Source organism: Pristiophorus japonicus, chromosome X (genome assembly GCF_044704955.1).
Source record: "Pristiophorus japonicus isolate sPriJap1 chromosome X, sPriJap1.hap1, whole genome shotgun sequence".
NCBI lineage: Eukaryota > Metazoa > Chordata > Chondrichthyes > Pristiophoridae > Pristiophorus > Pristiophorus japonicus.
This window is the reverse complement of record NC_092010.1, coordinates 18902441-18930393: the sequence shown is the minus strand read 5'-3', so window position 1 is coordinate 18930393 and position 27953 is coordinate 18902441. Positions and strand designations below refer to the sequence as shown.

The 27953-nt window shown below is 46.9% G+C and overlaps 1 protein-coding gene across 2 annotated transcripts in view; it reads right to left on the bottom strand.

Moving 5' to 3' along the window:
- Positions 1–11123, bottom strand: part of stac3 (SH3 and cysteine rich domain 3) — an 89689-nt gene extending 78566 nt beyond the window's left edge. Inside the window, exons 1-2 of one of the 2 annotated variants that reach the window (XM_070869430.1) lie at positions 10798–11123; positions 6240–6306 (exon numbers count right to left, since the gene is read on the bottom strand). In XM_070869430.1, coding sequence (XP_070725531.1) covers positions 6240–6305 — 66 coding nt within the window. In that variant the 5' untranslated portion in view covers position 6306; positions 10798–11123. The remainder of the gene's footprint in view (positions 1–6239; positions 6307–10797) is intronic. The other variant, XM_070869429.1, reaches the window with a different exon arrangement.
- Positions 11124–27953: the final 16830 nt, after the last annotated feature.

Sequence of the window (27953 nt, the reverse complement as noted above, 5' to 3'; positions counted from 1 at the left end):
AAGTCCTTAAACCGAGGCCCCTTGGCCCTCGCAGGTGGATGTAAAAGATCCCACGGCACTATTGGAAGAAGAGCAGGGGAGTTATCCCCGGTGTCCAGGCCAATATTTATCCCTCAATCAACAGAACAAAAAAAGATTACCTGGTCTTTATCACATTGCTGTTTGTGGGAGCTTGCTGTGCTTCCCACATTACAACAGTGACTGCACTGCAGGGGTACTTCATTGGCTGTAAAGTGATTTGGGACGTCTGGTGGTCGTGAAAGACGCTATATAAATCCTTCCCTTCTCACTTCAATGTCATGCTTACACATGATGCTTTCCGAAGCCAACCATCTGTCTCTGCTTACCCACGCCACTAAATGCAAACATTTCAACTCGCCCACCACGGCCAGCTCAAGAGCCCACAGTGGACGGTCGGAACTCTTCCACATCCCACTCTGTAGCCATTGGGGAACCTCCCCAGGAGCACCAGAATAGGTAAAGGCCTACACAAGACCGGCAACTAGGCTTTGCACAAGGGTGATTGATGTCTGTGTACAAATCAGTCGTGTAACCATTTGCGAAATCAAGAATGAATTCCGTTGGAAGTCACAAAGCTTTGTTTTGGTGTAGCTCTCGATCTTCATAATCGCAGTTAACAGGAACACCCATGAAGTTGAACTGTTTGAGGCATTGCTATGGCGGGTGTTAAGACTGGGTCAGATGGAAGGAGGGTACGCTGCGGCCCTGGGGAGGAGAGGGATTGTTTAGGAGACTCGCTCCTCAGTAATTTGCTGCCTTGCACCATGGGAGCTCGCTGGACTGCTGGCTCGGGCTCTTCCTCTGTATCGTCCGGCTCCTCAGCCCCTTCTTCCTCTCCCTTCTCAACTTTTCCTCCTGCGGCAGCTCCAAGGCAACTCCCGTTTGGAAGGCACGTTTGCAGAGCATGCGGGAGGTGTCTGTGCCCTGCGGGCAACCGGCAATGTGGGCAGATTTCAGTGTCCTTTCTTCCGGCTTGTCAGCCTCCATGGGGAAGGTGATGACCTGTTGACGCTTTGCAGACAGGGCATCGGTGACATGCCGGATCGCCGAGTTCACAGCCAACTGACTGATGGTGTTGGTGTTACCAGAACAGAGGCATAAACATTTCGAGCCACGGTGACCTTCTCTGGCACAAATCGGACAGTGCAAGACCTGGTGTTCAGCTCCAATGTAACTGACGCCCTGTTGAAATGCAGCCGCCTCACACCCTGCTCCTCTGTGATCGGCCCCTGAAGACCCGCTTGCTTCCAGGCCTCCTGCGCCCTCTTCTTGCAGCCTGGGCAGGTCTTGGCTGCCTTCCTTGCTGCTGCCCCTCCTCCAGATTTGGGAGCCTCAATGGCAAGTCTAGCAGCATTCTCGTGTGTAACAAGATAATGTATAGCTCGGAGATATCGAGCTGGAGGTGCAGCGAATGAGGGTACGGGACCCAGAAGAGGCAGCACGGGCCCAGCCCACACTGCGATATGTGAGCGCACTAGGTCCGTGCAGCAGAGCAGGTCTCCAGTCGTTCTGGTTAATCCTTGCCACTGGACCAAGCCCGTGTGGTGGCTGATGTGCAACGGTCACCACACGTTAAAAAAATCCACGCACAGGCATCTCCCACCCCCTCAATTGGAATTCAGGACTGGAACATCGGGTCCTTCATTGAAACATCTGTGAACTCTTGTGGAAGCAAGTCATCCTCGTTTCGAGGGACTGCCTATGATGATGAATTGAGTGTAATATCTCCAAGTTTGCAGATGACACTAAGCTGGGTGGCAGTGTGAGCTGTGAGGAGGATGCTAAGAGGCTGTAGGGTGACTTGGACAGGTTCGGTGATTGGGCAAAATGCATGGCAGATGCAGTACAATGTGGATAAATGTGAGGTTATCCACTTTGGTGGCAAAAACAGGAAGGCAGAATATTATCTGAATGGTGACAGATTAGGAAAAGGGGAGGTGCAACGAGACCTGGGTGTCATGGTACATCAGTCACTGAAAGTGGGCACGCAGGTGCAGCAGGCGGTGAAGAAGGCAAATGGTATGTTGGCTTTCATAGCTAGGGGATTTGAGTATAGGAGCAGGGAGGTCTTACTGTAGTTGTACAGGGCCTTGGTGAGGCCACACCTTGAGTATTGTGTACAGTTTTGGTCTCCTAATCTGAGGAAGGACATTCTTGCTATTGAGGGAGTGCAGCGAAGGTTCACCAGACTGATTCCTGGGATGGCAGGACTAACATATGAAGAAAGACTGGATCGACTAGGCTTATATTCACTGGAATTTAGAAGAATGAGCGGGGATCTCATAGAAACATATAAAATTCTGATGGAATTGGACAGGTTATGTGCAAGAAGAATGTTCCCGATGTTGGGGAAGTCCAGAACAAGTGGTCACAGTCTAAGGATAAGGGGTAGGCCATTTAGGACCGAAAGGAGGAGAAACTTCTTCACTCAGAGAATTGTGAACCTGTGGAATTCTCTACCACAGAAAGTTGTTGAGGCCAGTTCATTGGATATATTCAAAAGGGAGTTAGATGTGGCCCTTACGGCTAAAGGGATCAAGGGGTACGGAGAGAAAGCAGGAATGGGATACTGAAGTTGCATGATCACCCACGATCATATTGAATGGTGGTGCAGGCTCAAAGGGCGGAATGGCCTGCTCCTGCACTTATTTTCTATGTTTCTATGACTGTATAGTGCCCTCTCGCTTGGAGGTATAGGGAGCTGTATTGAGAGAGAGGTTCTGTGAAGGATCGCCATTTTAAAGCTCCACAAGGCTGTCTGAGATCTCCCAAATAAATATAGTTAAGTTGAACTAAGAGTGCTCAAGAGACTATAAAATACAGTGTCAGAACTCAGTCACCATACAAAGATAAACATCCCAATTAAAAATGAACTACTCAAACCAAGAATCATACACAACGTCATCGTCAACAAAGAAAGGAACCATGCCAAACAAGCACACTACGACAACAGAGGTTTCTACAGCACTTCCTACACTGCAGGAAGGAGAAACAGTGAGACTCAAACAAACGCAAGAAAGCAAAGAGTGGCAAAAAGGTCAGGTTCAGAAACAAGTCGGCATTCGATCATAGCAGGTATGACAGAAGATGGCCGTGAGTATCGCAGAAATAGGAAACATCTGAGAAAGAGCATTGAGACATTCATCGAAACTCCAGAGATCTCAGTGACACCCACACACGATCCGCTGCCAACACAGCCAACTAACATGTGAAACAGCACTTCAATGACAACGTGTGAAAACAGGGATATGTTGCCTGATATTTCCCCTCAGAGCACTGATAAAGGGACTAAAGCGATCAGTGCCCAGAACACCACTGAAACAACCAGTTTGAGGCGAAGCAACAGAATCCACACAACACCAAAATACCTGGAGCACTATGTACAGAAATAAGAAATCGTGGACACTGGACACTTGGATAAAGAGTTAATAAGACAAGAGTTTTGTTGTTGTTTGTTAAACTTGTAGTTGTTTACTACATGTATTCATAAGAAGTTAACTAGCTGTTTATATTGAAGCTAACTTTAATTCATTTTTGGTTCTTATGAAAGGAAAGGTGTAATGAGATAATGTATAGCTAGGATGTATCGATATACTGTGTAGCACCCTCTAGCTAGGAGGTACCAATATACTGTATGGCCCCCTCTAGCTAGGAGGTATTGATATACTGTATAGCGCCCTCTAGCTAGGAGGTATCGATATACTGTATAGCGCCCTCTAGCTAGGAGGTATCGATATACTGTATAGTGCCCTCTAGCTAGGAGGTATCGATATACTGTATAGCGCCCTCTAGCTAGGAGGTATCGATATACTGTATAGTGCCCTCTAGCTAGGAGATACCCATATACTGCATAGTGCCCTCTAGCTAGGAGGTATCGATATACTGTATAGTGCCCTCTAGCTGGGAGGTATCGATATACTGTATAGTGCCCTCGAGCTAGGAGGTATCGATATAATGTATAGTGCCCTCTAGTTAGGAGGTATAGGGAGCTGTATTGAGAAAGAGGGTCTGTGAAGGAACACCATTTTAAAGCTCCACATGGCTGTCTGAGATCTCCCAAATAAGAATGTTCAAGAGACTATAAAATACACCGTGTTCAGCCATTGTGAACAAGCAGATCCTGGGAAACAGTTCCTGCCCTGCACAATCTCACCCTGCAGAAGTATCAAACCGAGAAACAGGAGCCAAAACAGCCCAAAACCAGGCCCAAAAGCATTCTAGATGCCTTAAATAACCAACCAGAGACTTCCCTTGCAGGAGGTGAGGATCCCTTTAAATACCGCCTGTGAAAGCTGCTATCCTATTTCTCCCACCATGATGTGCCGTTTCAGGTGTGCAGGGACATCAATTTAACAAAAGGCTCTGATTCAGGCGCAGGAACCTTATTAACATATTTAAATGATATTTGTTGGTGGTGGCCAACGTGGACGCCTATTGAGTGCCCGGACCAAAATGGCGGCATGCGCATTTCGGACGCGAATTTGACTTTGTGGCACCCGGACCCCGAAACCGCGCCGAGACGTGTAAGATGGCTGCTGTAATTATTAAATTGGGACATGTAAGATGGCTGCTATGATGAGCTAAGCCTGACAAAATGTGCTCAGAAAAGCAAAAGATAACAACCTTGCAAAAACAAAGTCGCAAAACCTAAACGAGACAATGCAAGGCCACAGCGCCCGAGAACTGCTGTGGGGGCTGGCTGATTAATGAAAGGATGTGCCTGGAGAGTTGTGTTAAACAGTCTCCGGCCTGGAGGTCCACTCATCAGCCCGATTAGCACATAATGGACCATTTGATTGCAGCCGCAGTAATTCAGGACATAAATATGAGGGTCGGGAGGGCTAGGTTTTACTGCAGTCAAGAACAAGCCCTTGATTTGGTCACTGAGGTGAGGCACCCAAGACAAGGTAAGCCGGACCAGCACTTGGGAACCCTTACGGTATTTACTCTGTATGTGTTGTGCTGATTTGTGTTTAGCTAAGTAAAATCATTGCCTCTCTGTAAGATTTAACTTTGGTTATACAAATAAACGTCTTCACGGATAATCCGACATTGTGTGTATGTGTTCATAGTTCCCGGAGTCATGAACACTGTAACGCAGGGTAAAGCCACGTTCCTTTTTACCTTTAAACACGTCGCAATCTCCCCCGCCCCTTACTGGAACTCAAACTTGATCAGAGGAATTGACCAGGAAGAAGGCTCACTCAAAGGATTACACAGGGTCAAGGTTGGCTAGTACTGTCCACCAAATCATTTCAACAAGGAACTGGACAAATATCTGGCTTTGAAGGGGACTGAAGGTTATGGGCAATGATGGTCCATCTTTGAAGGACCATGGGACTGATCCTGTTGGGACAATGGGAATGAATAAAGTGGGACGTGTGGGTTGGTGTCAGTTACACTTACTCCATTGGAAGGTGCCAAGCACCTTGGTCTTTTCTCATTGTCTGAGCATTTATGCTCTGATTTTATTTTGCTATAAACAAACTTAGGAATCCCTTTTTGTTTACATTGTTGTGTTTGTCAAAGCAAGGGACATCAATGATGGGAATTGGAAATGCTTCACTTTTGTCAGCCATTGCCAGCACCAAGTGACCCCAGGTGAACGGTAACAAGGCTAAAAAGTAAAGTGAAGCCCAATCTATTCTCTCCTGCCCCACCAATGTGGCTCAGACTCAGAACTGTTGCTGGTGTGAAGTTTCCAATCTCCCACATCAGTCACTCGTGGGATCTTTCTGACTAAAATAATCAATTTAGCACTGGTTTGCAGCCGATTTTGCCCTGCAGCGCTGCTCTCAACAATTGGCTTGTGATTGTCCAATCTCATTTTACGTAGGAACCTTACAGCCAACTGGGAGAGAAGACGCTGCTGTCATCGGTGTGGGCTGGTTAGAGGAGCGAGGGCAGTATTCTAACTCATATTGTCACCCATTTGCTCAAGGGACAGATAAATCTGACACAAATTCGTCTCGCTTGTCTCGAGCATCTGCTAAATTGGAGGAAGGAGTGTGTGTAGATCTAGTTCTATCTTTTGGATTGGTCCATTCTAACCATGTAATATCAATCATGCAATTAGCAGAGACCAATCAGATCTCAATCCAACTCCACAGCCCTGCCTCTCATAGTCTGACCTATCTCTGAAGCTAGCCTCCCTCTCCTCCCACGGACCACATCACAGGAGATGGATCAGCTTAACAAAATAAAATGGCCAATCTTACCGGAGATCCAGATTGTTCATCACGCTGGGGGGAGCCAGATTCATTCAGAGCCTCTTTCTCTGTCATTCTGAAAGGGAAGACAAAGAGAAAATGACTTCATGAAATCTATAGGCAAATAGGTTGGAAAGAACTAATGAAAGCCTATATTGACGTGTTTCATTTTGAGCAAATCGTTCTTAAAAAGTCAATACAAGCATTGACATAACGCCTCGTGACATGGTAACAGAAACACAGAGAATAGGAATGATCAAAGGCAGAGAGCGCTAATCCCGCTTGAGTTTACCAAGGAGGTAGAGGTCACTTTCAACAAATAAGGGATGTTCGGTGATTAATCACAGGCCTTTACATGGACCTGAATTAGTTTGGGGTCATTATGTGCATGCAGGCCAGAGTCACTTGTGTTGATAATGTGTGCCATGTACTGACAATAGAATCAATCAAGTTGCCTACCCTTCAACAAATGACTGCTTGTTCTGTTCTCAAATGTCAGCCCTGAACTACGTCATACCCAGTCTACAGCGTGTACCCACAGGAGTGCACAATGAAGTGCTATGAGCCACACAGTCCCAGATGGCAGAGTGGCACCAAGTGTGCACCAAACATATACGACACACAACCCAGAAAGTTCAATGGAGAGCATTTATTTTTATTGGTTCCTGGGGTGTGGGCGTCGTTGCCAAAACTGGCATTTATTGCCCATCCCTAATTGCCCCTTGAGAAGGTGGTGGTGAGCCGCCTTCTTGAACCGCTGCAGTCCGTGTGGTGAAGGTACTCCCACAGTGCTGTTAGGGAGGGAGTTCCAGGATTGTGACCCAGCGACGATGAAGGAACGGCCGATATATTTCCAAGTCAGGATGGTGTGTGACTGGGAGGGGAACGTGGAGGTGGTGGTGTTCCCATGCGCCTGCTGCCCTTGTCCTTCCAGGCGGTAGAGGTCACGGGTTTGGGAGGCGCTGCCGAAGAAGCCTTGGCGAGTTGCTGCAGTGCATCTTGTAGATGGTACACACTGCAGCCACGGTGCGCCGGTGGTGGAGGGAGTGAGTGTTGAAGGTGGTGAATGGGGTGCTGATCAGGCGGCCTGCTTTGTCCTGGATGGCGATGAGTTTCCCCTGATGTGCACTACAGAAACCCAGAATCACCAAAAGGCTTATTATATATAACATAAAGCTCCATTCACCTTGTCTAACGGAGTTGAGGTAAAAAATGGTAAAGAACAGTGCTATAAATTTCAGATGAATCATCTGTTGATATCGCCAACAGGACTGTCTGGGTTATCTCTTTAGCATCAATACATATGGTGATTTACACATTCACTAATCATAGATTTAACAAGCAAGGAATATCTTGAAGACCCTACACCACAGGAAATCAATTTGGTGGAGTTCTCTAGGATGTGAGAGTCTACAAAAGAACCCATCCAAGGTCTTCAGAATCGACACTATGGCAACTTCATGTCAACGTCTATTAATGAGATCTTTGCAATTATAACAGTGCACATTTTGTAATGAGTGTGTTGTTCTGGAAACAGTCGATGACATGGAGCAGAGTTAGAAATTTCAGAGAAGCTTTGAAGTTCATCAATATGGTAGGATTGGGGCTGAGTTCCCTGCCCGAAGCCGTGCTATCAGTGGGGTGAAGGAGCATCAAGTGAGAGCACCGCACTTCCTTACGAGGCCAAAGAGAAAATAGGTCACATCACCTCGGGGCTAGCTCCAGAGAGAGTCAGCAGAGGCCTGGGTACCCTGGGGGGAGGGGGCGCAGAGGGACAGTGAGGAAATGACAGGAACATTAAGAACAGGAGTAGGCCATTCAGCCCCTCGAGCCTGCTCCACCATTCAATTCGATCATGGCTGATCTGCACCTCAACTCCATTTCCTGGCCTTTGCTCCATATCCCTTGATACCTTTACCAACCAAAAATCTATCGATCTCAGCCCTGAAAATTTCAATGACCCCCAGCCTCAACATCCTTTTTGGGGAGTGAATTCCAGATTTCCACTCCCCTTTGTGAGAAGAAGTCCTTCCTGATTTCACTCCTGGGGGGGAGGCGGGGGGGGTGCGGTTCCTAACTGGTCAGGTCACAGACTGCATTCTGTGTCTTCATGGAATCATAGACGTTTACAGCACGGAAGGAGGCCATTTCGGTCCATCGTGTCCGCACCAGCCGACAAAGAGCCATCCGACCTAATCCCACTTTCCAGCTCTTGGTCTGTAGCCCTGTAGGTTACGGCACTTCTAAGTGGACAGAAAGTTGCTGAAGAGCGGTTTTGGATGCGAGGTGTGAAAGGGCCAAGATCACCAAGACCCTTCCACATACACCGAAGATACTGGACCATCATCTCAGTCCATGACACATCGCACGTTCCCAATATTTAATGCGAGTCGCTGCACTTGCTTTTTCAAAGCAGAAAGCTTTGAATGATTGCACACCTTGTATTATTCCACTTTGTCCTCCCATTAAAAACCAAAGCTACATTTGGATGTGCAGATTGTACGGTGCTCGGGATAAAGGAGTTTTCACCGTTACAGTTACAAGAACCTTTTCAAAGATTCATGCGGACGTTTCCTTGCTTTTCCCTTCACCTTCGTTAGAAGTTCGACCGGCAGTTTACGGAAGAACTATTTTTGAAAAGAACTGGCATTTTGATGATGTGCAAAATAACTCTAGTATCTCTGTGAGCGACGTGAAACAGTGCGGGGATTGTAGCAGCTGCTTCACTGGGTTTAATAAAAACTATCAGGCTGCAGAAAGATCTGTCCACAACTCCGTGTGAGCTCACCATAAATGGTTGAAACGCACTGAACCATAACTAGGAATTCAATGCTCCTCTCAACCCTTCTCTCCTATTCCTTTTAAGTTCCTTCAAATAATGCCATCTACTCACTCTTCCTCTTCCCTATCTCCTCACTGTGTTGCAATCATAATAGGAGCAGGAGTCGGCCATTCGGCCCCTTGAGCCTGCTCCGCCATTCAATAAGATCATGGCTGATCTGATCCGAGCCTCAGCTCCACTTCCCTGCCCGCTCCCCATAACCCTTTACTCCCTTATGGTGCAAAAATTTGTCTATCGCCGCCTTATATATATTCAATGACCCAGCCTCCACAGCTCTCTGGGGCAGAGAATTCCAAAGATTCACGACCCTCAGAGAGAAGTAATTCCTTCTCATCTCCGTCATAAATGGGCGACCCCTTATTCTGAAACTATGCCCCCTAGTTCTAGATTCCCCCCACGAGGGGAAACATCCTCTCTGCATCTACCCTGTCCAGCCCCCTCAGTATCTTATACGTTTCAATAAGATCACCCCTCATTCTTCTAAACTCCAATGAATATAGTCCCAACCTGCTCAACCTATCTTCATAAGTCAACCCCTTCATCTCAGGAATCAACCGAGTGAACCTTCTCTGAACAGCCTCCAATGCAAGACTGTCTCTGTCTCCGGCTCAAACTCATTCTTTCCCAGGATCTCAAAACTGTGGAACTCCTTATCTCCCTTGGTCTTCCCTTCCTCTCACACACGACAGTGTTCGTCTACCCTTTTCAAACTTGTTGATGTCCTGTACAACAGGCCTTGGCCTGTCACTTATGCTTCTTAAGTGTCAGCTGTGGCTCAGCTGTGGGCAGCACACTCGCTTCTGGGTCAGAAGGTTGTGGGAGCAAGTACCACTCCAGAGACTCAAATTGAGCATACAAATCTAGGCTGACACTCCCAGTGCAGGACTGAGGGAGTGCCGCACTGTTGGAGGTGCCGTCTTTCGGATGAGACGTTAAACCGAGGCCCCGTCTGCTCTCGCGGGTAGGCGTAAAAGATCCCATGGCCACTATTTTGAAGAAGAGCAGGGGAGCTCTCCTAATATTTATCCCTCAATTAATGTCACTAAAACAGATGATCTGGTCATTATCACATTGCTGTTTGTGGGAGCTTGCTGTGTGCAAATTGGCTGCTGCGTTTCCCACATTACAACAGTGACTACACTTTAAAAGTACTTCATTGGCTGTAAAGTGCTTTGAGACGTCCGGTCTTGAAAGGCGCTATATAAATGCAAGTCAGTCTTCTTGCAATAAAAAGTTGCCATGCACTGATGAAGCCCCCTTTAATTAATTCATTTTACTATCAAAATGGATAATGATTTAAATTCACTGACAGTCACCCAGCTCCAAGGCCCCCTTTTACTGGGAGAGAATGACTGGAGTAATTCAATGGTGTCCAGTGAGCAGCCTGGGCATCTGCTGCCCTGGCTATTCTGAGCTTGAGGGTAAAGCGATCTGAGCGAAGCTAAATGTGGATCTTTGCAATCAGCAGCTAGAATTACACTGACAGTACAAGGCCGGCACAGGCAGACCTGTAAATACCTCCTGACTGGGGCAGAACTTTCATTCAACAGGCAAATCTTAAAACTTACAAAATCAGATTAGAATAGAACTTATCGTAACAGTCACATAAAGTTTAAAACATTCCCCCAGTTTGAACAGCAGTCGGATTCAAAGTCAGTCCCCAGGAGTTTGTAAGTCAGCAAAGCTTGTTTTTACCCCCTCTCTCTCTCTCTCAATGTAACCAACCTTGTGAGTTCTCCTCTTCTTTTGGGCTGTTTGAAGAGATGCGTTGACGAGAGCTCTCTGTTTCGCTGCCGTTGTCCGGAACTGCTTTGCCTGCGAGAGCCCACTGTCCCGTGCCCGGTTGCAGCGATGTGAACTGTGACTCTTCCAGCCTACACTAGGTGCTGCAGTGGGCTTGGGGAGGCTGACATTCAGAGCCAGGGCTGACTGGAGGTAATTGGAGCTGCTCTCAGCCGCTCTGCTCCCAGCAGCCAGGCATTCATGAATGGGCCCTTCCCTTGGGAATCGCTCCTCCAGAACACACAGGCAATGCAGAGGTGGGCATAGGGAGCTGGGAGTTTCGTCTCTGCAAATGGCTGGGGTGGGATGCAAGTAGGAGTCATCAAAAGGCAGTAGTTTGATCAATGGGTTCAGATGATGTCAGGTTTATAACGGTCATCTGATCCTTCTGATGAGATTATAGCCGGAAATCACTCCATCTATCTGTTTCACTATAATTAACACAGACACACACCCCGGTACAGACACACCAAGATACACACAGACACAGGTACAGGTACAGGTACAGACACATCAAGATACACACAGACACACACACAGGTACAGGTACAGACACACCGAGATACACACAGACACACACACAGGTACACACACACAGGTACACACACACCAAGATACACACACACACACACACCCCGAGATACACACACACACACAGATACACACACAGGTACAGGCACAGCAAGATACACACAGACACACACACAGGTACAGACACACCGAGATACACACAGACACACCGAGATACACACAGACACACACACACAGGTACACACACACAGGTACAGACACACCAAGATGTACACACACACACACACACAGGTACAGACACACCAAGAGACACACACACACACACACACACACAGGTACAGACACACCAAGAGACACACACACACACAGGTACAGACACACCGAGATACACACACACACAGGTACAGACACACACAGGTACAGACACAAAGAAATAGTGGATGCATTGACAGTCATTTTCCAACATTCCATTGACTCTGGATCAGTTCCTATGGAGTGGAGGGTAGCCAATGCAACCCCACTTTTTAAAAAAAGGAGGGAGAGAGAAAACAGGGAATTACAGACCGGTCAGCCCGACATCAGTAGTGGGTAAAATGATGGAATCAATTATTAAGGATGTCACAGCAGCGCATTTGGAAGGAGGTGACATGATAGGTCCAAGTCAGCATGGATTTCTAAAAGGGAAATCATGCTTGACAAATCTTCTGGAATTTTTTGAGGATGTTTCCAGTAGAGTGGACAAGGGAGAACCAGTTGACGTGGTATATTTGGACTTTCAGAAGGCTTTCGACAAGGTCCCACACAAGAGATTAATGTGCAAAGTTAAAGCACATGGGATTGGGGGTAGTGTGCTGACATGGATTGAGAACTGGTTGTCAGACAGGAAGCAAAGAGTAGGAGTAAATGGGGACTTTTCAGAATGGCAGGCAGTGACTAGTGGTGTACCGCAAGGTTCTGTGCTGGGGCCCCAGCTGTTTACACTGTACATTAATGATTTAGACGAGGGGATTAAATGTAGTATCTCCAAATTTGCGGATGACACTAAGTTGGGTGGCAGTGTGAGCTGCGAGGAGGATGCTGTGAGGCTGCAGAGCGACTTGGATAGGTTAGGTGAGTGGGCAAATGCGTGGCAGATGAAGTATAATGTGGATAAATGTGAGGTTATCCACTTTGGTGGTAAAAAGAGAGAGACAGACTATTATCTGAATGATGACAGATTAGGAAAAGGGGAGGTGCAAAGAGACCTGGGTGTCATGGTACATCAGTCATTGAAGGTTGGCATGCAGGTACAGCAGGCGGTTAAGAAAGCAAATGGCATGTTGGCCTTCATAGCGAGGGGATTTGAGTACAGGGGCAGGGAGGTGTTGCTACAGTTGTACAGGGCCTTGGTGAGGCCACACCTGGAGTATTGTGTACAGTTTTGGTCTCCGAACCTGAGGAAGGACATTCTTGCTATTGAGGGAGTGCAGCGAAGGTTCACCAGACTGATTCCCGGGATGGCGGGACTGACCTATCAAGAAAGACTGGATCAACTGGGCTTGTATTCACTGGAGTTCAGAAGAATGAGAGGGGACCTCATAGAAATATTTAAAATTCTGACGGGGTTAGACAGGTTCGATGCAGGAAGAATGTTCCCAATGTTGGGGAAGTCCAGAACCAGGGGACACAGTCTAAGGATAAGGGGTAAGCCATTTAGGACCGAGATGAGGAGGAATTTCTTCACCCAGAGAATGGTGAACCTGTGGAATTCTCTACCACAGAAAGTTGTTGAGGCCAATTCACTAAATATATTCAAAAAGGAGTTAGATGAAGTCCTTACTACTAGGGGGATCAAGGGATATGGTGAGAAAGCAGGAATGGGGTACTGAAGTTGCATGTTCAGCCATGAACTCATTGAATGGCGGTGCAGGCTAGAAGGGCCGAATGGCCTACTCCTGCACCTATTTTCTATGTTTCTATGACACACCGAAATACACACACAGACACACACACACACACACACACACACACACAGACACAGCAAGATACACACACAGACACACCGAGATACACACACAGACACACCGAGATACACACACACACACACACCGAGATACACATCGGTACAGACATAGCAAGATACACACAGGTACAGACACACCGAGATACACACGGACACACACACAGGTACACACACACCAAGATACACACACACACACGGGTACACACACACCGGTACAGACACACCAAGATATACACACACACACACACAGGTACAGACACACCGAGATACACACACACACAGGTACAGCCACACTGAGATACACACACAGACACACAGGTACACACACACCGAGATACACACACAGACACACAGGTACACACACACAGGTACAGACACACCAAGATATACACACACAGGTACAGACACACCAAGGCGCGTACACACACACACACAGGTCCAGACACAAGAGATACACACACACAGCCACACCGAGATACACACAGCCACACACAGTGAGATACACACACACACAGACACACCCACACACACTGAGATACACACACACAGACACACCGAGATACACACACACACAGCCACACCGAGATACACACACACACAGCCACACCGAGATACACACACACACAGCCACACCGAGATACACACACACACAGCCACACCGAGATACACACACACACAGCCACACCGAGATACACACACACAGCCACACCGAGATACACACACACAGCCACACCGAGATACACACACACACAGCCACACCGAGATACACACACACACAGCCACACCGAGATACACACACACACAGCCACACCGAGATACACACACACAGCCACACCGAGATACACACACACAGCCACACCGAGATACACACACACACAGCCACACCGAGATACACACACACACAGCCACACCGAGATACACACACACACAGCCACACCGAGATACACACACACCCACTCCGAGATACACACACACCCACTCCGAGATACACACACACACACACCCACTCCGAGATACACACACACACACACCCACTCCGAGATACACACACACACACACCCACTCCGAGATACACACACACACACACCCACTCCGAGATACACACACACACACACCCACTCCGAGATACACACACACACACACCCACTCCGAGATACACACACACACCCACTCCGAGATACACACACACACCCACTCCGAGATACACACACACCCCCACTCCGAGATACACACACACCCACTCCGAGATACACACACACACACACCCACTCCGAGATACACACACACACACACCCACTCCGAGATACACACACACACACACCCACTCCGAGATACACACACACACACACCCACTCCGAGATACACACACACACACACCCACTCCGAGATACACACACACTCCGAGATACACACACACACACACCCACTCCGAGATACACACACACACACACCCACTCCGAGATACACACACACACACACCCACTCCGAGATACACACACACACACACTCCGAGATACACACACACACACCCACTCCGAGATACACACACACACACACACCCACTCCGAGATACACACACACACACACACCCACTCCGAGATACACACACACACACACACCCACTCCGAGATACACACACACACACACACCCACTCCGAGATACACACACACACACACACCCACTCCGAGATACACACACACACACACACCCACTCCGAGATACACACACACACACACCCACTCCGAGATACACACACACACACACACCCACTCCGAGATACACACACACACACACCCACTCCGAGATACACACACACACACACCCACTCCGAGATACACACACACACACACACCCACTCCGAGATACACACACACCCACTCCGAGATACACACACACACACACCCACTCCGAGATACACACACACCCACTCCGAGATACACACACACACACACCCACTCCGAGATACACACACACACACACAGGTACAGACACACCGAGATACACACACACACACACACACACACACGTACAGACACACCGAGATGCACACACACACAGCCACACCGAGATACACACACACACAGCCACACCGAGATACACACACACACAGCCACACCGAGATACACACACACAGCCACACCGAGATACACACACACACAGCCACACCGAGATACACACACACACAGCCACACCGAGATACACACACACACAGCCACACCGAGATACACACACACAGCCACACCGAGATACACACACACACAGCCACACCGAGATACACACACACAGCCACACCGAGATACACACACACAGCCACACCGAGATACACACACACAGCCACACCGAGATACACACACACACAGCCACACCGAGATACACACACACACACACCCACTCCGAGATACACACACACGCACACCCACTCCGAGATACACACACACGCACACCCACTCCGAGATACACACACACACCCACTCCGAGATACACACACACACCCACTCCGAGATACACACACACACACACCCACTCCGAGATACACACACACACACACCCACTCCGAGATACACACACACACACACCCACTCCGAGATACACACACACACACACCCACTCCGAGATACACACACACACACACCCACTCCGAGATACACACACACACACACCCACTCCGAGATACACACACACACACACCCACTCCGAGATACACACACACACACACACACACAGGTACAGACACACCGAGATACACACACACACACACACACACACGTACAGACACACCGAGATGCACACAACACAGGTACAGGCATACCAAGATACACACACACAACACAGGTACAGGCACACCAAGAGACACACACACAGGTACAGCCACACACAGGTACAGCCACACCGAGATACACACCCCCAGACACACCGAGATACACACACACACACACACCGAGATACACACACACACACAGAGACACACCGGAGATACACACACACACACACAGACACACCGGAGATACACACACACACAGACACACCGGAGATACACACACACACAGACACACCGAGATACACACACACACAGACACACCGAGATACACACACACAGACACACCGATACACACACACACACAGACACACCGAGATACACACACACACACCGAGATACACACAGCGACACACCGAGATACACACACACACAGCCACACCGAGATACACACACACCCACTCCAAGATACACACACACACACAGGTACAGACACACCGAGATGCACACAGACACGCACACCAAGATACACACACACACAGGTACAGACACACCGAGATGCACACAGACACGCACACACACAGGTACAGACACACCAAGATACTCACACACACACACACACACACACACAGGTACAGACACACCAAGATACACACACACACACGGGTACAGACACACCGAGATACACAGACACACACACAGGTACAGACACACCGAGATACACACAGACACACATACAGGTATAGACACACCAAGATACAGACACACACGTACAGACACACCAAGAGACACACAGACACACACACACAGGTAAAGACACACCAAGATACACACACACTGAGATACACACAGACACACACAGGTACAGACACACCGAGATACACACAGACACACACACGCAAACACAGATACAGACACACACATGCAAACAGATAGACACAGTTACACAGACACACACACACAGATAGACACAGACACACACACACAGATAGACACAGACACACACACACATACACAGATACAGACACACATAGATACAGACACACACAAAGAGGAGAGAAATCAGAGAAAAGCAGAGAGGAAAAACCCCATCGTTCTGAAACATACGAACACACAAAAACATCAGACAGGTCCCACAGTTCTGATGCCTTGTCGAGATGCCAAGATCCTCCTTACCCCCCAGGTGGGTCCCATGTAGTCTCGGGAGAGGCGTAAAAAATCAGATCTAAAAAACCCATGGCCAATTAGGGGCAAAGTTTCCCTCTGATCTCTCTAGGTGATCGAAACTAGTCCAGAAGACCACATTGAGCATGACTGGTATTATTTGGCACCTCTTGTATGATGTGATCTCCTCCACCCCTCCAGCTCTCTTTTGAAGGCACACAGCGAATCAGCACTCACCACAGAAGCCAACAACTTACTCCATAACCATGCTGATCTGTGCCATTACTATAAAACAATCCGTCGCTAGAATCCGAGAACTGTACCATACAGATGGAGGCCATTCGTCCCATTGTCTCTGTGGCCTCTCTCTGAAAGACCTATTCCCTCAGCTCCAGTCCCCTGCCCTTTCCACATATCCTTTCATTTTTTAATTTTTCAAATATTTATCCATTTCCTTTTAAAAGTTATGATAGTTTTTGCTTCCACAACTGTTTCTGGTTGGACATTCCATATCCAAACAACCCTTTATGTAAAAAAAACTCCTCACCTCTCTCTTTGCTCTTTTGGAAAGGATCTTAAATTTCAGCCCTCCAGTTACCGACTCACCGACCAGTGGAAATAGTTTCCCCAACTACCTCATCAAAATGCTTTATCATTTGGAACCTCTCTATCAGATCTTCTCTCAATCCTCTCTGCTCCAGGGCAAAGATGTCCAGAGTCTCTGGTTTCTCCTCGTATGTAGAGCCTCTCATTCCTGGTATCATCTTGGTGAATCTCTTCTGCACTCGCTCCATGGTCTTGACATCCTTCCGAAAGTAAGGCACCTATAATAGCCTGACCAATGATTTGTACAGGTTTGCCATTACCTCTTTGTTTCTGTACTCTATACCCCTTTCTAAAACCTAGGAATCCAGATGCTTTTATACAGCTTTATCAACTTGTACCCCCACTTTTAAAGATTTATTTATCTGAATCACTAAGTCTCTCTGCTCCTCTACTCCTTTTAAAGTTTTACCATTTAGTGTATATTTCCTCTCATTCTTCCTTCCAAAATATATCACCTCACATTTCCCCACGTTATGTTTTATCCGAGATCTACCTGCCCAATCTATTAATTCATGCCCTCCTGAAATCACTGACTGCCTTCTTCATAGTTAACCACAATCCCAGTTTTTGGTTGTCTGCAAATATTGGCATTGTGCCCCCTATACCCAAGTCCAGATCATTTATATATACTGGGAAGAGCAATGGTCCCAACATTGCTCACTGGTGAATATCACTGTTTACATCCGCCTCGTTCAAAAAAATCTATTAACCAGTACTCTGCTTTCTATTCAACTAACTTCCCATCCATGCTGTCACAGCCTCTAATACCACAAACATTCATTTTAACAACAAGTCTTCCACATGGCCCTTTATCAAATGCCCTTTGAAAATCCATATACACAAACCCACTACGTTTCCTTTATCACTACACTCCATGATTGCCTCATAAAATAAATTACATTTGCTATGATTACTGTCCGTAATTAACCCGCATCTTTCTAGGTGAGCTGGAATTTCATCCCGTATGATGTCCTCCAGAAGCTTACCCATTACCAAGGCAAAGTCCTCAATTAGTATCGCCACCATTGTCCTTAAGATCATTTCCATCTTCATCTCTAATCAGCCGACTGTTGTTTTATCTATTCATAAAATCTTTTATTATTTCCCTTTGTTATCTGCCAGTCTCTTCATACTTTCTCTTAGTCTTTCTAATATCTTTCCTTTACTTCCCCTCTATTTTTTTAATATACCGTTTGATCTCTTTTGCCTTATTATCCTGAGATCTGTCATGTGCCTTTTTTAAGTCTCAGAGAATGATACAGCACAGAAGGACATTCGGCTCATCGTGCCTGCACCAGTTCTTTGAAAGAGTTATCCAATTAGTCCAACCTCTGCTCTTCCCCCAGAGCCCTGCAAATTTTTACACTTCAAGTATTTATCCAATTCCCTTTTGAAAATGATTTATTGAATCTGCTTTGACCGTCCTTTCAGGCAGCCCATTCCAAATCAAAAAAACTCTCCTCCTGGTTCTTTTGGCAATTACCTTACATATCAGTTGTAAGCTATAACATGATCGCAGCCAAGCAGTTGGGATATCTGTGCAACTATCACCTTTAAGAGACACACCACATTCAAGTAATTCACAGCAAGTCTGCCCTAAGCCTCCAGGGTGCGGCTGAGTGAAATTGGTGAACCCAAAGAATGGTACAAAACACCACACAAAAGATGCAGTCATCCCAAACACCACCAACATACTTGGCAGGAAAGCAGCGCAACACATGGAACTAGTCAAGGACTAGTCCGCAGATTACTAGGGCCACACTACAGGCAGCTTCAAGGCCCAGGAGGCTGCTCATCTTTGATCAATTTCGCAAAGAATATCCAGATGTCTTTTCAAGCCTGGCTCAGTGGTAAGTTTAGAACTGACCAGAAAAGGGACAAAATTAATTAAGGAAAGCCAGCACAGATGTGTTAAAGGCAAGTCGTGTTTAACCAACTTGATTGAGTTTTTTGATGAGGTAACAGAGAGGGTTGATGAGGGCAATGTGGTTGATGTGATGTACATGAATTTCCAAAAGGTGTTCGACAAAGTGCCACACAATAGGCTTGCCAGCAAAGTTGAAGCTCATGGAATAAAAGGGACAGTGGCAGTGTGACAGGAAACAGAGAGTAGTGGTGAACGGTTGTTTTTCGGACTGGAGGAAGGTATACAGTGGTGTTCCCCAGGGGTCGGTACTGGGACCACTCCTTTTCTTGATATATATTAATGACTTGGATGTATAATTTCAAAATTTGTAGATGACACAAAACTTGGAAGTATAGCGAACAGTGATAGACTTCAAGAGGACAGACAGGCTGGTGGAATGAGTGGACACGTGGCAAATGAAATTTAACGCAGAAAAGTGCAAGGTGATACATTTTGGTAGAATGAGAGAAAATATAAACTAAAGGGTACAATTCTAAAGTGGGTGTATGAACAGAGACACCTGGGGGTATATGTGCACAAATTGTTAAAGGTGGCAGGGCAGGTTGAGAAAGCGGTTAAAACAGATTACGGGATCCTGGGTTTCATGAATAGAGATATAGAGTACAAGTGTGGTAATTATGATGAACCTGTATAAAACACTGGTGCAGAAAAGATTTACGAGAATGGTTCCAGGGATGAGGGACTTCAGTTACGTGGATAGACTGGAGAAGCTGGGGTTGTTCTCCTTAGAGCAGAGAACTTTGAGAGGAGATTTGATTGAGGTGTTCAAAATCATGAGGGGTCTGGACAGAGTAGATAGAGAGAAACTGTTCCCATTGGTGGAAGGGTCGAGAACCAGAGGACACAGAGGGTGATTGGCAAAAGAACCAAAGGTGATGTAAGAAAAAACGTTTTTACGCAGCGAGTGGTTAGGATCTGGAATGCACGGCCTGAGAGGATGGTGGAGGCAGACTCAATCATGGCTTTCAAAAGGGAATTGGATGAGGACCTGAAAGAAAACATTTTGCAGGGCTACGGGGAAAGGGCGGGAGAGTGGGACTGGCTGAGAGCCGGCATGGGCTTGACAGGCCGAATGGCCTCCTACTGTGCTGTAACTGTTCTATGATTCTATGATATACACATGAAAAATAGTCAGTCCTCTTTCCCCCCATGGAAATGTCAGAATTTTGAAACTTTGCTTGGCATATTTTCCAGTTTTGGAGTCCACATTCTTTAAATATACATAAATACTTTCTGATGTGTACATACACACCATACGCAAGGTAAAGGCAAAAGGTAGGCTCACCAGATGACTAAGTGACTTTGTCCAGTAATTAGCTGAGCCATACAGACCAGGAAGGCCAACCAACCTGTAGTCAGCCCACCGCACTAACAAGACTCCATGTGAAAACAAATACTTAGTAGCGGCTAAACGAACTCTCTTTTCATACTTTATATTTATGCCCTCTATTATCATCTACTCAAATAACCTATCCACCTAAACAGAAACCATTCCCTTCATCATTTTAAAAACCACACTATCTCCTGAAACTACACTTCTGCAATGAAACAAAAACAGGTCCCTGAGCCTGTCCTGATTACTAAGAGCCCCAAGACTAGGTTTCATTTTGGTTGCAATCCTCTGGACCTTCTGTACGTCAACATCCCTTGCCATTTGAGAAGACCAAAACTGGGCAGACTATTGCAGATATGACTGTACAAGCCCTTGTATAGGTAAGCATTGTATCTCTAGATTTATATTGAACTGTCCCTAGCTATGTACCCTAACCCCTCTTAACTTCCCCTATTGTCTCGTAACACTGGTCATGGACCTTTAGGGCTGGATTTTCGGTTGTCTAATGCCTGAGTTAGCGTTAATGGGAGCGTAAGAGGTTACTGACCGGGAGCACAGCGTTTAGCGCCCCGACCGAAAATTCATTCGAGGTTTACCGGGGCCACAAACCGTTAGCGCCTGTCTGCTGACGATCGCTCCGATCCTGACATGTTCCTGGTGCAACGCCCACACTCGCGCCCCAGTCGGTAAATTCAGTGCGGCCGCCTCATTGAGCGCCCGCCAATAACAACGTCTGGAAAAACAGTCGGTGCAGGCTTGCAGAGTCGTTAACTGGTGGTTACTTAAGAGAGGAGGAAGTGCTTCCCTGGGAGGTCACAGTCAGTGCAACGTTTACACACAGCACGGTGCGTGAGCCTCCTAGTTTACAGCGGCAGACAGACATAAGAGTTCAACTTGAGAAAAGGTGATTTTGAAAACTTTAATGGGTGCATTACTATGCCACGCCTTTAAGACTTGGCCGATCCTGGGATCTGACTTGGAGTTCCACACATGTGCAATGGGTCCGGCAAATTTACCGACCAAACTTTTGTTGTGGCACCCCCCCCTCCAGTTGTAGTGTGCAATGTCTGATTTAGTGCCCTTGTCAGCTCTTCGAACGATTATGACCAATTTCTGGGCAGAGGGCGCAAACTTTGTCAAGGCGCTAAAATTACCGCCCCAAATGAGATGCGACCGAATTTCTCCTCAATGTTTTGTCTAGATTCCTGAAACACTACCATCAGGTGGATAGATTGAGGAATTATCTATGTACGTATACAACAGCAGTCATTGAGAGAGTTGGGAGTGACTGAGCTAGCAAAGGCTCCTGCAAATAAAGTGTTCTTTGGAAATACAGATTCTGACTTCTCCTTGACGATATAAATAACCAGAGAAAAACACTGTTCCTTCTGCATTGTGACACCAGCAGCATTATGGACAATTACAGGTACCCATCATTTTCTGTCTGCTGGACAATGGGAGAGGGAGGTCATATAAAATTAGTTTTTAAACATTTCAGCTGCAGCAGATGTAACTGGGTAACTTTCCACAGATCTTTGTGCACATGGCACCATCTAGTGGTGTCAGGGACTACTGCCGTGTCACTGCTTGTTAATGGGCAACCAGTCAAAACTTCTGACTTTTCTATTAGCAAAAATATCAACATGTGATGTGAAATGCAAGTAAAGGGTTGCTGATAAGACATCCTCCACAGCATGGCTCTGTACTCGAATCCCTCAAAAAATGGATTAACAAGCATTTATATAAAGTTAGCAATAAAAACAATCTTCTTGAGGTCTTGATAAAGGTCATCCTACCTCCTGGCAGTCTCGATGTGACGAGGGGGCTTGTCTGTCCCGATGGCTCGAAGAGCTATACTGGCACTAGCTGTGCTCCCAGAAGGTCACAGGGTAGAGGGCAGACAAGTAGGCGTATGAAAGCATGTGCCTTACGTTAAACATCCGTAAGACAAAGGTCCTCCCCACCAGCCTGTCCTCACCGCACAGCACTGCCCCCCAGTCATCAAGATCCACGGCGTGGCCCTGGACAACGTGAACCATTTCTCATACCTTGGGCCGAGCCTCTTATCACCAAGAGCAGGTATCGACGACGAGATTCAACACCGCCTCCAGTGCGCCAGTGCAGCCTTCGGCCGCCTGAGGAAGTGTGTTTGAAGACCTGGCCCTCAAATCCACCACCAAGCTCATGGTCTACAGGGCTGTAGTGATACCCGCCCTCCTGTATGGCTCAGAGACATGGACCATGTACAGTAGACACCTCAAGTTGCTGGAGAAATACCACCAACGATGTCTCCGCAAGATCCTACAAATCCCCTGGGAGGACAAATGCACAAACATTAGCGTCCTCGGCCAGGCCAACATCCCCAGCATTGAAGCACTGACCACACTTGATCAGCTCCGCTGGCCAGGCCACATAGTTCGCATGCCAGACACAAGACTCCCAAAGCAAGCACACTACTCGGAACTCCTTCACGGCAAACGAGCCAAAGGTGGGCAGAGGAAACGTTACAAGGACGCCCTCAAAGTCTCCCTGATAAAGTGCAACATCCCCACCGACCCTGGCCAAAGACTGCCCTAAGTGGAGGAAGTGCATCCGGGAGGGCGCTGAGCTCCTCGAGTCTCATCGCCGAGAACATGCAGAAACCAAGCGCAGGCAGCGGAAGGAGCGTGCGGCAAACCAGTCCCGCCCACCCTTTCCCTCAACGACTATCTGTCCCACCTGTGACAGGGACTGTGGTTCTCGTATTGGACTGTTCAGCCACCTAAGAACTCATGTTAAGAGTGGAAGCAAGTCTTCCTCGATTCCGAGGGACTGCCTATGATGATGATGAGTCAGTCATGCTTGGATGAGGCTGGTGATCATCCCAGTCCAACCTTCTCAAATGTAGTTACAGGAAAAAGCAGACCCCCCAGCTGCAGCAGTGTCCTGTGAAGCAGATTCTCAAGAGTTTCTCCACTGATGTTCATGGATTGCATTTCAAAGTTTGCCAACCATTTTGCCTTTGGAGCATGAACTGGCTCATGGAAATGACTCAATCCAAACCACTTTCACTCAAATCCATTCCTGCACAGAGGTTTTGTCCCCCTGTTGGGTGAGATGAGGAAATCGAAGCTATGTGGCAATGAGTGAGTGAAATAGCAGGATTGGGATTGCTGGGAGCCATAGCTGCAGACCTGCATGTAGGTCCGTCTGGGACTCTGGCCGCTTGGTGTTGAGTGTTTTGAGGCTGCAACTTCATTCAGCAGTATTCTGGAGGGCCATGCAGCTCCATTTAGGGTTTATAGTGTCCAACGTACATTAAAAAAAAAACACAATCAACCTCTTAACAAACAGCTAACCAAGGTCAAAAGCTATCCTTTACACTAAGGTAGCACAACAGTAAGAAAGTAAACCTTGCATTGGCTTCATGGAACATCAGAACTCTTTCAAAGCCTGCTGATCACCTAAACGCAGTTATGAAAAATACAGTTTTAAATATCCAAAAGGTTTTAGAGCTGTATTGCACCAGGCCACCAGAGATAAGGAACTCCACGGTAGGATACAACCACGTAAGAATACATTTCAAAGGTCAGTTTTATGTAGAGTTGGTACAGTAGTAGCACCGTTGTTATTTTTGACTGCGAGTGTAGTGGTCTGCAATTGCTGCAGATATACGGTTTGCCTTTAACTTCATTCACCTGTTTAATGTTCAATAAACCTGCTGTGTAGGTTACAGCCTAAGCCAATGTTTGAAATTGTGTTGCATAGAAACATAGAAAATAGGTGCAGGAGTAGGCCATTCGGCCCTTCGAGCCTGCAACGCCATTCAGTAAGATCATGGCTGATCATTCACCTCAGTACCCCTCTTTCCTGCTTTCTCTCCATACCCCTTGATCCCTTTAGCCTTAAGGGCCATATCCAACTCCCTCTTGAATATATCCAATGAACTGGCATCAACAACTCTCTGCAGTAGGAAATTTCACAGGTTAACAACTCTCTGAGTGAAGAAGTTTCTCCTCATCTCAGTCCTAAATGGCTTACCCGTTATCCTTAGACTATGTCCCCTGGTTCTGGACTTCCCCAACATCGGGAACATTCTTCCTGCATCTAACCTGTCCAGTCCCGTCAGAATTTTATATGTTTCTATGAGATCCCCTCTCATCCTTCTAAACTCCAGTGAATACAGGCCCAGTCGATCCAGTCTCTCCTCATATGTCAGTCCTGCCATCCCGAGAATCAGTCTGGTGAACCTTCGCTGTACTCCCTCAATAGCAAGAATGTCCTTCCTCAGATTAGGAGACCAAAACTGTACACAATACTCCAGGTGAGGCCTCACCAAGGCCCTGTACAAATGCAGCTATACTCAAATCCCCTAGCTATGAAGGCCAACATACCATTTGCCTTCTTCACCGCCTGCTATACCTGCATGCCAACTTTCAATGACTGATGTACCATGACACCCAGGTCTCGTTGCACCTCCCCTTTTCCTAATCTGTCGCCATTCAGATAATATTCTGCCTTCGTGTTTTTGCCACCAAAGTAGATAACCTCACATTTATCCGCATTATACTGCCATGCATTTGCCCACTCACCTAACCTGTCCAAGTCACCCTGCAGCCTCTTAGCATCCTCCTCACAGCTCACACTGCCACCCAGCTTAGTGTCATCTGCAAACTTGGAGATATTACACTCAATTCCTTCATCCAAATCATTAATGTATATTGTAAATAGCTGGGGTCTCAGCACTGAGCCCTGCGGTACCCCACTAGTCACTGCCTGCCATTCTGAAAAGGACCCGTTTATCCCGACTCTCTGCTTCCTGTCTGCCAACCAGTTCTCTATCCACGTCAGTACATTGCCCCCAATACTACGTGCTTTAATTTTGCACACCAATCTCGTGTGGGACCTTGTCAAAAGCCATTTGAAAGTCCAAATACACCACATCCACTGGTTCTCCCTTGTCCACTCTACTAGTTACACCCTCAAAAAATTCCAGAAGATTTGTCAAGCATGATTTCCCTTTCATAAATCCATGCTGACTTGGACCGATCCTGACACTGCTTTCCAAATGCGCTGCAATTACATCTTTAATAATTGATTCCAACATTTTCCCCACTACTGATGTCAGACTAACTGGTCTATAATTATCTGTTTTCTCTCTCCCTTTTTTAAAAAGTGGGATTACATTAGCTACCCTCCAGTCCATAGGAACTGATCCAGAGTCAACAGACTGTTGGAAAATGATCACCAATGCATCCACTATTTCTAGGGCCACTGGGATGCAGACTATCAGGCCCCAGGGATTTATCGGCCTTCAATCCCATCAATTTCTCTAACACAATTTCACGCCTAATAAGGATATCCTTCAGTTCCTCCTTCTCACTAGATCCTCGGTCCCCTAGTATTTCCGGAAGGTTATTTGTGTCTTCCTTCGTGAAGACAGAACCAAAGTATTTGTTCAATAGGTCTGCCATTTCTTTGTTCCCCATTATAAATTCACCTGAATCTGACTGCAAGGGACCTACGTTTGTCTTCACTAATCTTTTGCCTACTGCAGTTATGATCTTCATATGTTATTCTTCTGCCTACTGCAGTTAGTGAGATCATGTGGCGGAGTGCCCAAGGGCAGTATTATGGCCTTTCACAGTTCAACAGGGGACTTCAAAAGGTATTGATAGGACAATATCAGGGGCATCGCATCCATCCCAATTGTCCATGCGCATTAGTACCTGTGGATGCCAGTTTCAATCTTCAGGACAGACCTCCAGGATTGAGCTGAGAAGGGACCAAAGGCACTTTGATCTTTCTCACCTTTCTGCCATGACAACATAATCCCAATCCGAGATAAGCTTGTGGTGGACGAGACCTGTCTGAACAGTTCTTCGCCATGGTTCAGAATTCCTCGGCATCAATACTAGCTGCTCTGAAAACTCGATGCTTGATATGAATAATCACAAATCACATGTTATCGAGGCCTGTACCCCGAAAATATGTAATTAAACATTTTCCTCAGTATTTTGGTGAAAAATCAGTCAATATATGCAAAAATTCTACCTAGCATTTTTTAAGTGCTGGGGCCACGTGTGCAGAAAGAAGTTTACCAACAGTGCTGAGCAGCATGTATAAAAGGGCCGTTTCTATGCCACTCAGCACTGTGGGTAATAGGGATCCCCATTAGGTGCAAGATTGCGATCTTCATATGGGAGGAGACTCCATGTAAATAAAGGGGAGTTGGTAGGTCTTCTCAAATCTCGTAAGGGTACATTTACACTGCATACAGCAATGATAAATCTGATCGCTGACATGGCTCTGTATTTACACACCAACTGTCAAATTTCAACAGAAAATGCAATGCTAAAGTTGGTATCATATCCTATCCACCACGACTGCTGATCTCCATCTCCACATTGTCTACCTACACCCTGACCTCAACCACCCCACTGCTGAAATCCTAATCCACACTTTGGTCACCTTTAAACTCCATTCTATTAACCCTCTTACCTGCCTCTCATCCTCCAAATTGTCCAAAACCTAACTACCAATATCTTAACCCATACTAAATCCCACTCGCCCATCATCTTTGTCCTCGCTGACCTACATTGGCTCACTGTTCTCCAACGCCATAATTTAACCTCAACTTTAAAATCCCTTCACAGCTTCGCTCCACCTTATCTCTGCAACCTCCTCCAGCCTTATAGACCCTCTCACACCCACAGGTCCTCTGATGCTGCCTTTTCTGCATGGTCCTTTCCCTTCGTCCCGCCATTTGGTGGCAGAACCTGCAGCTGCCTTGGCTCGACT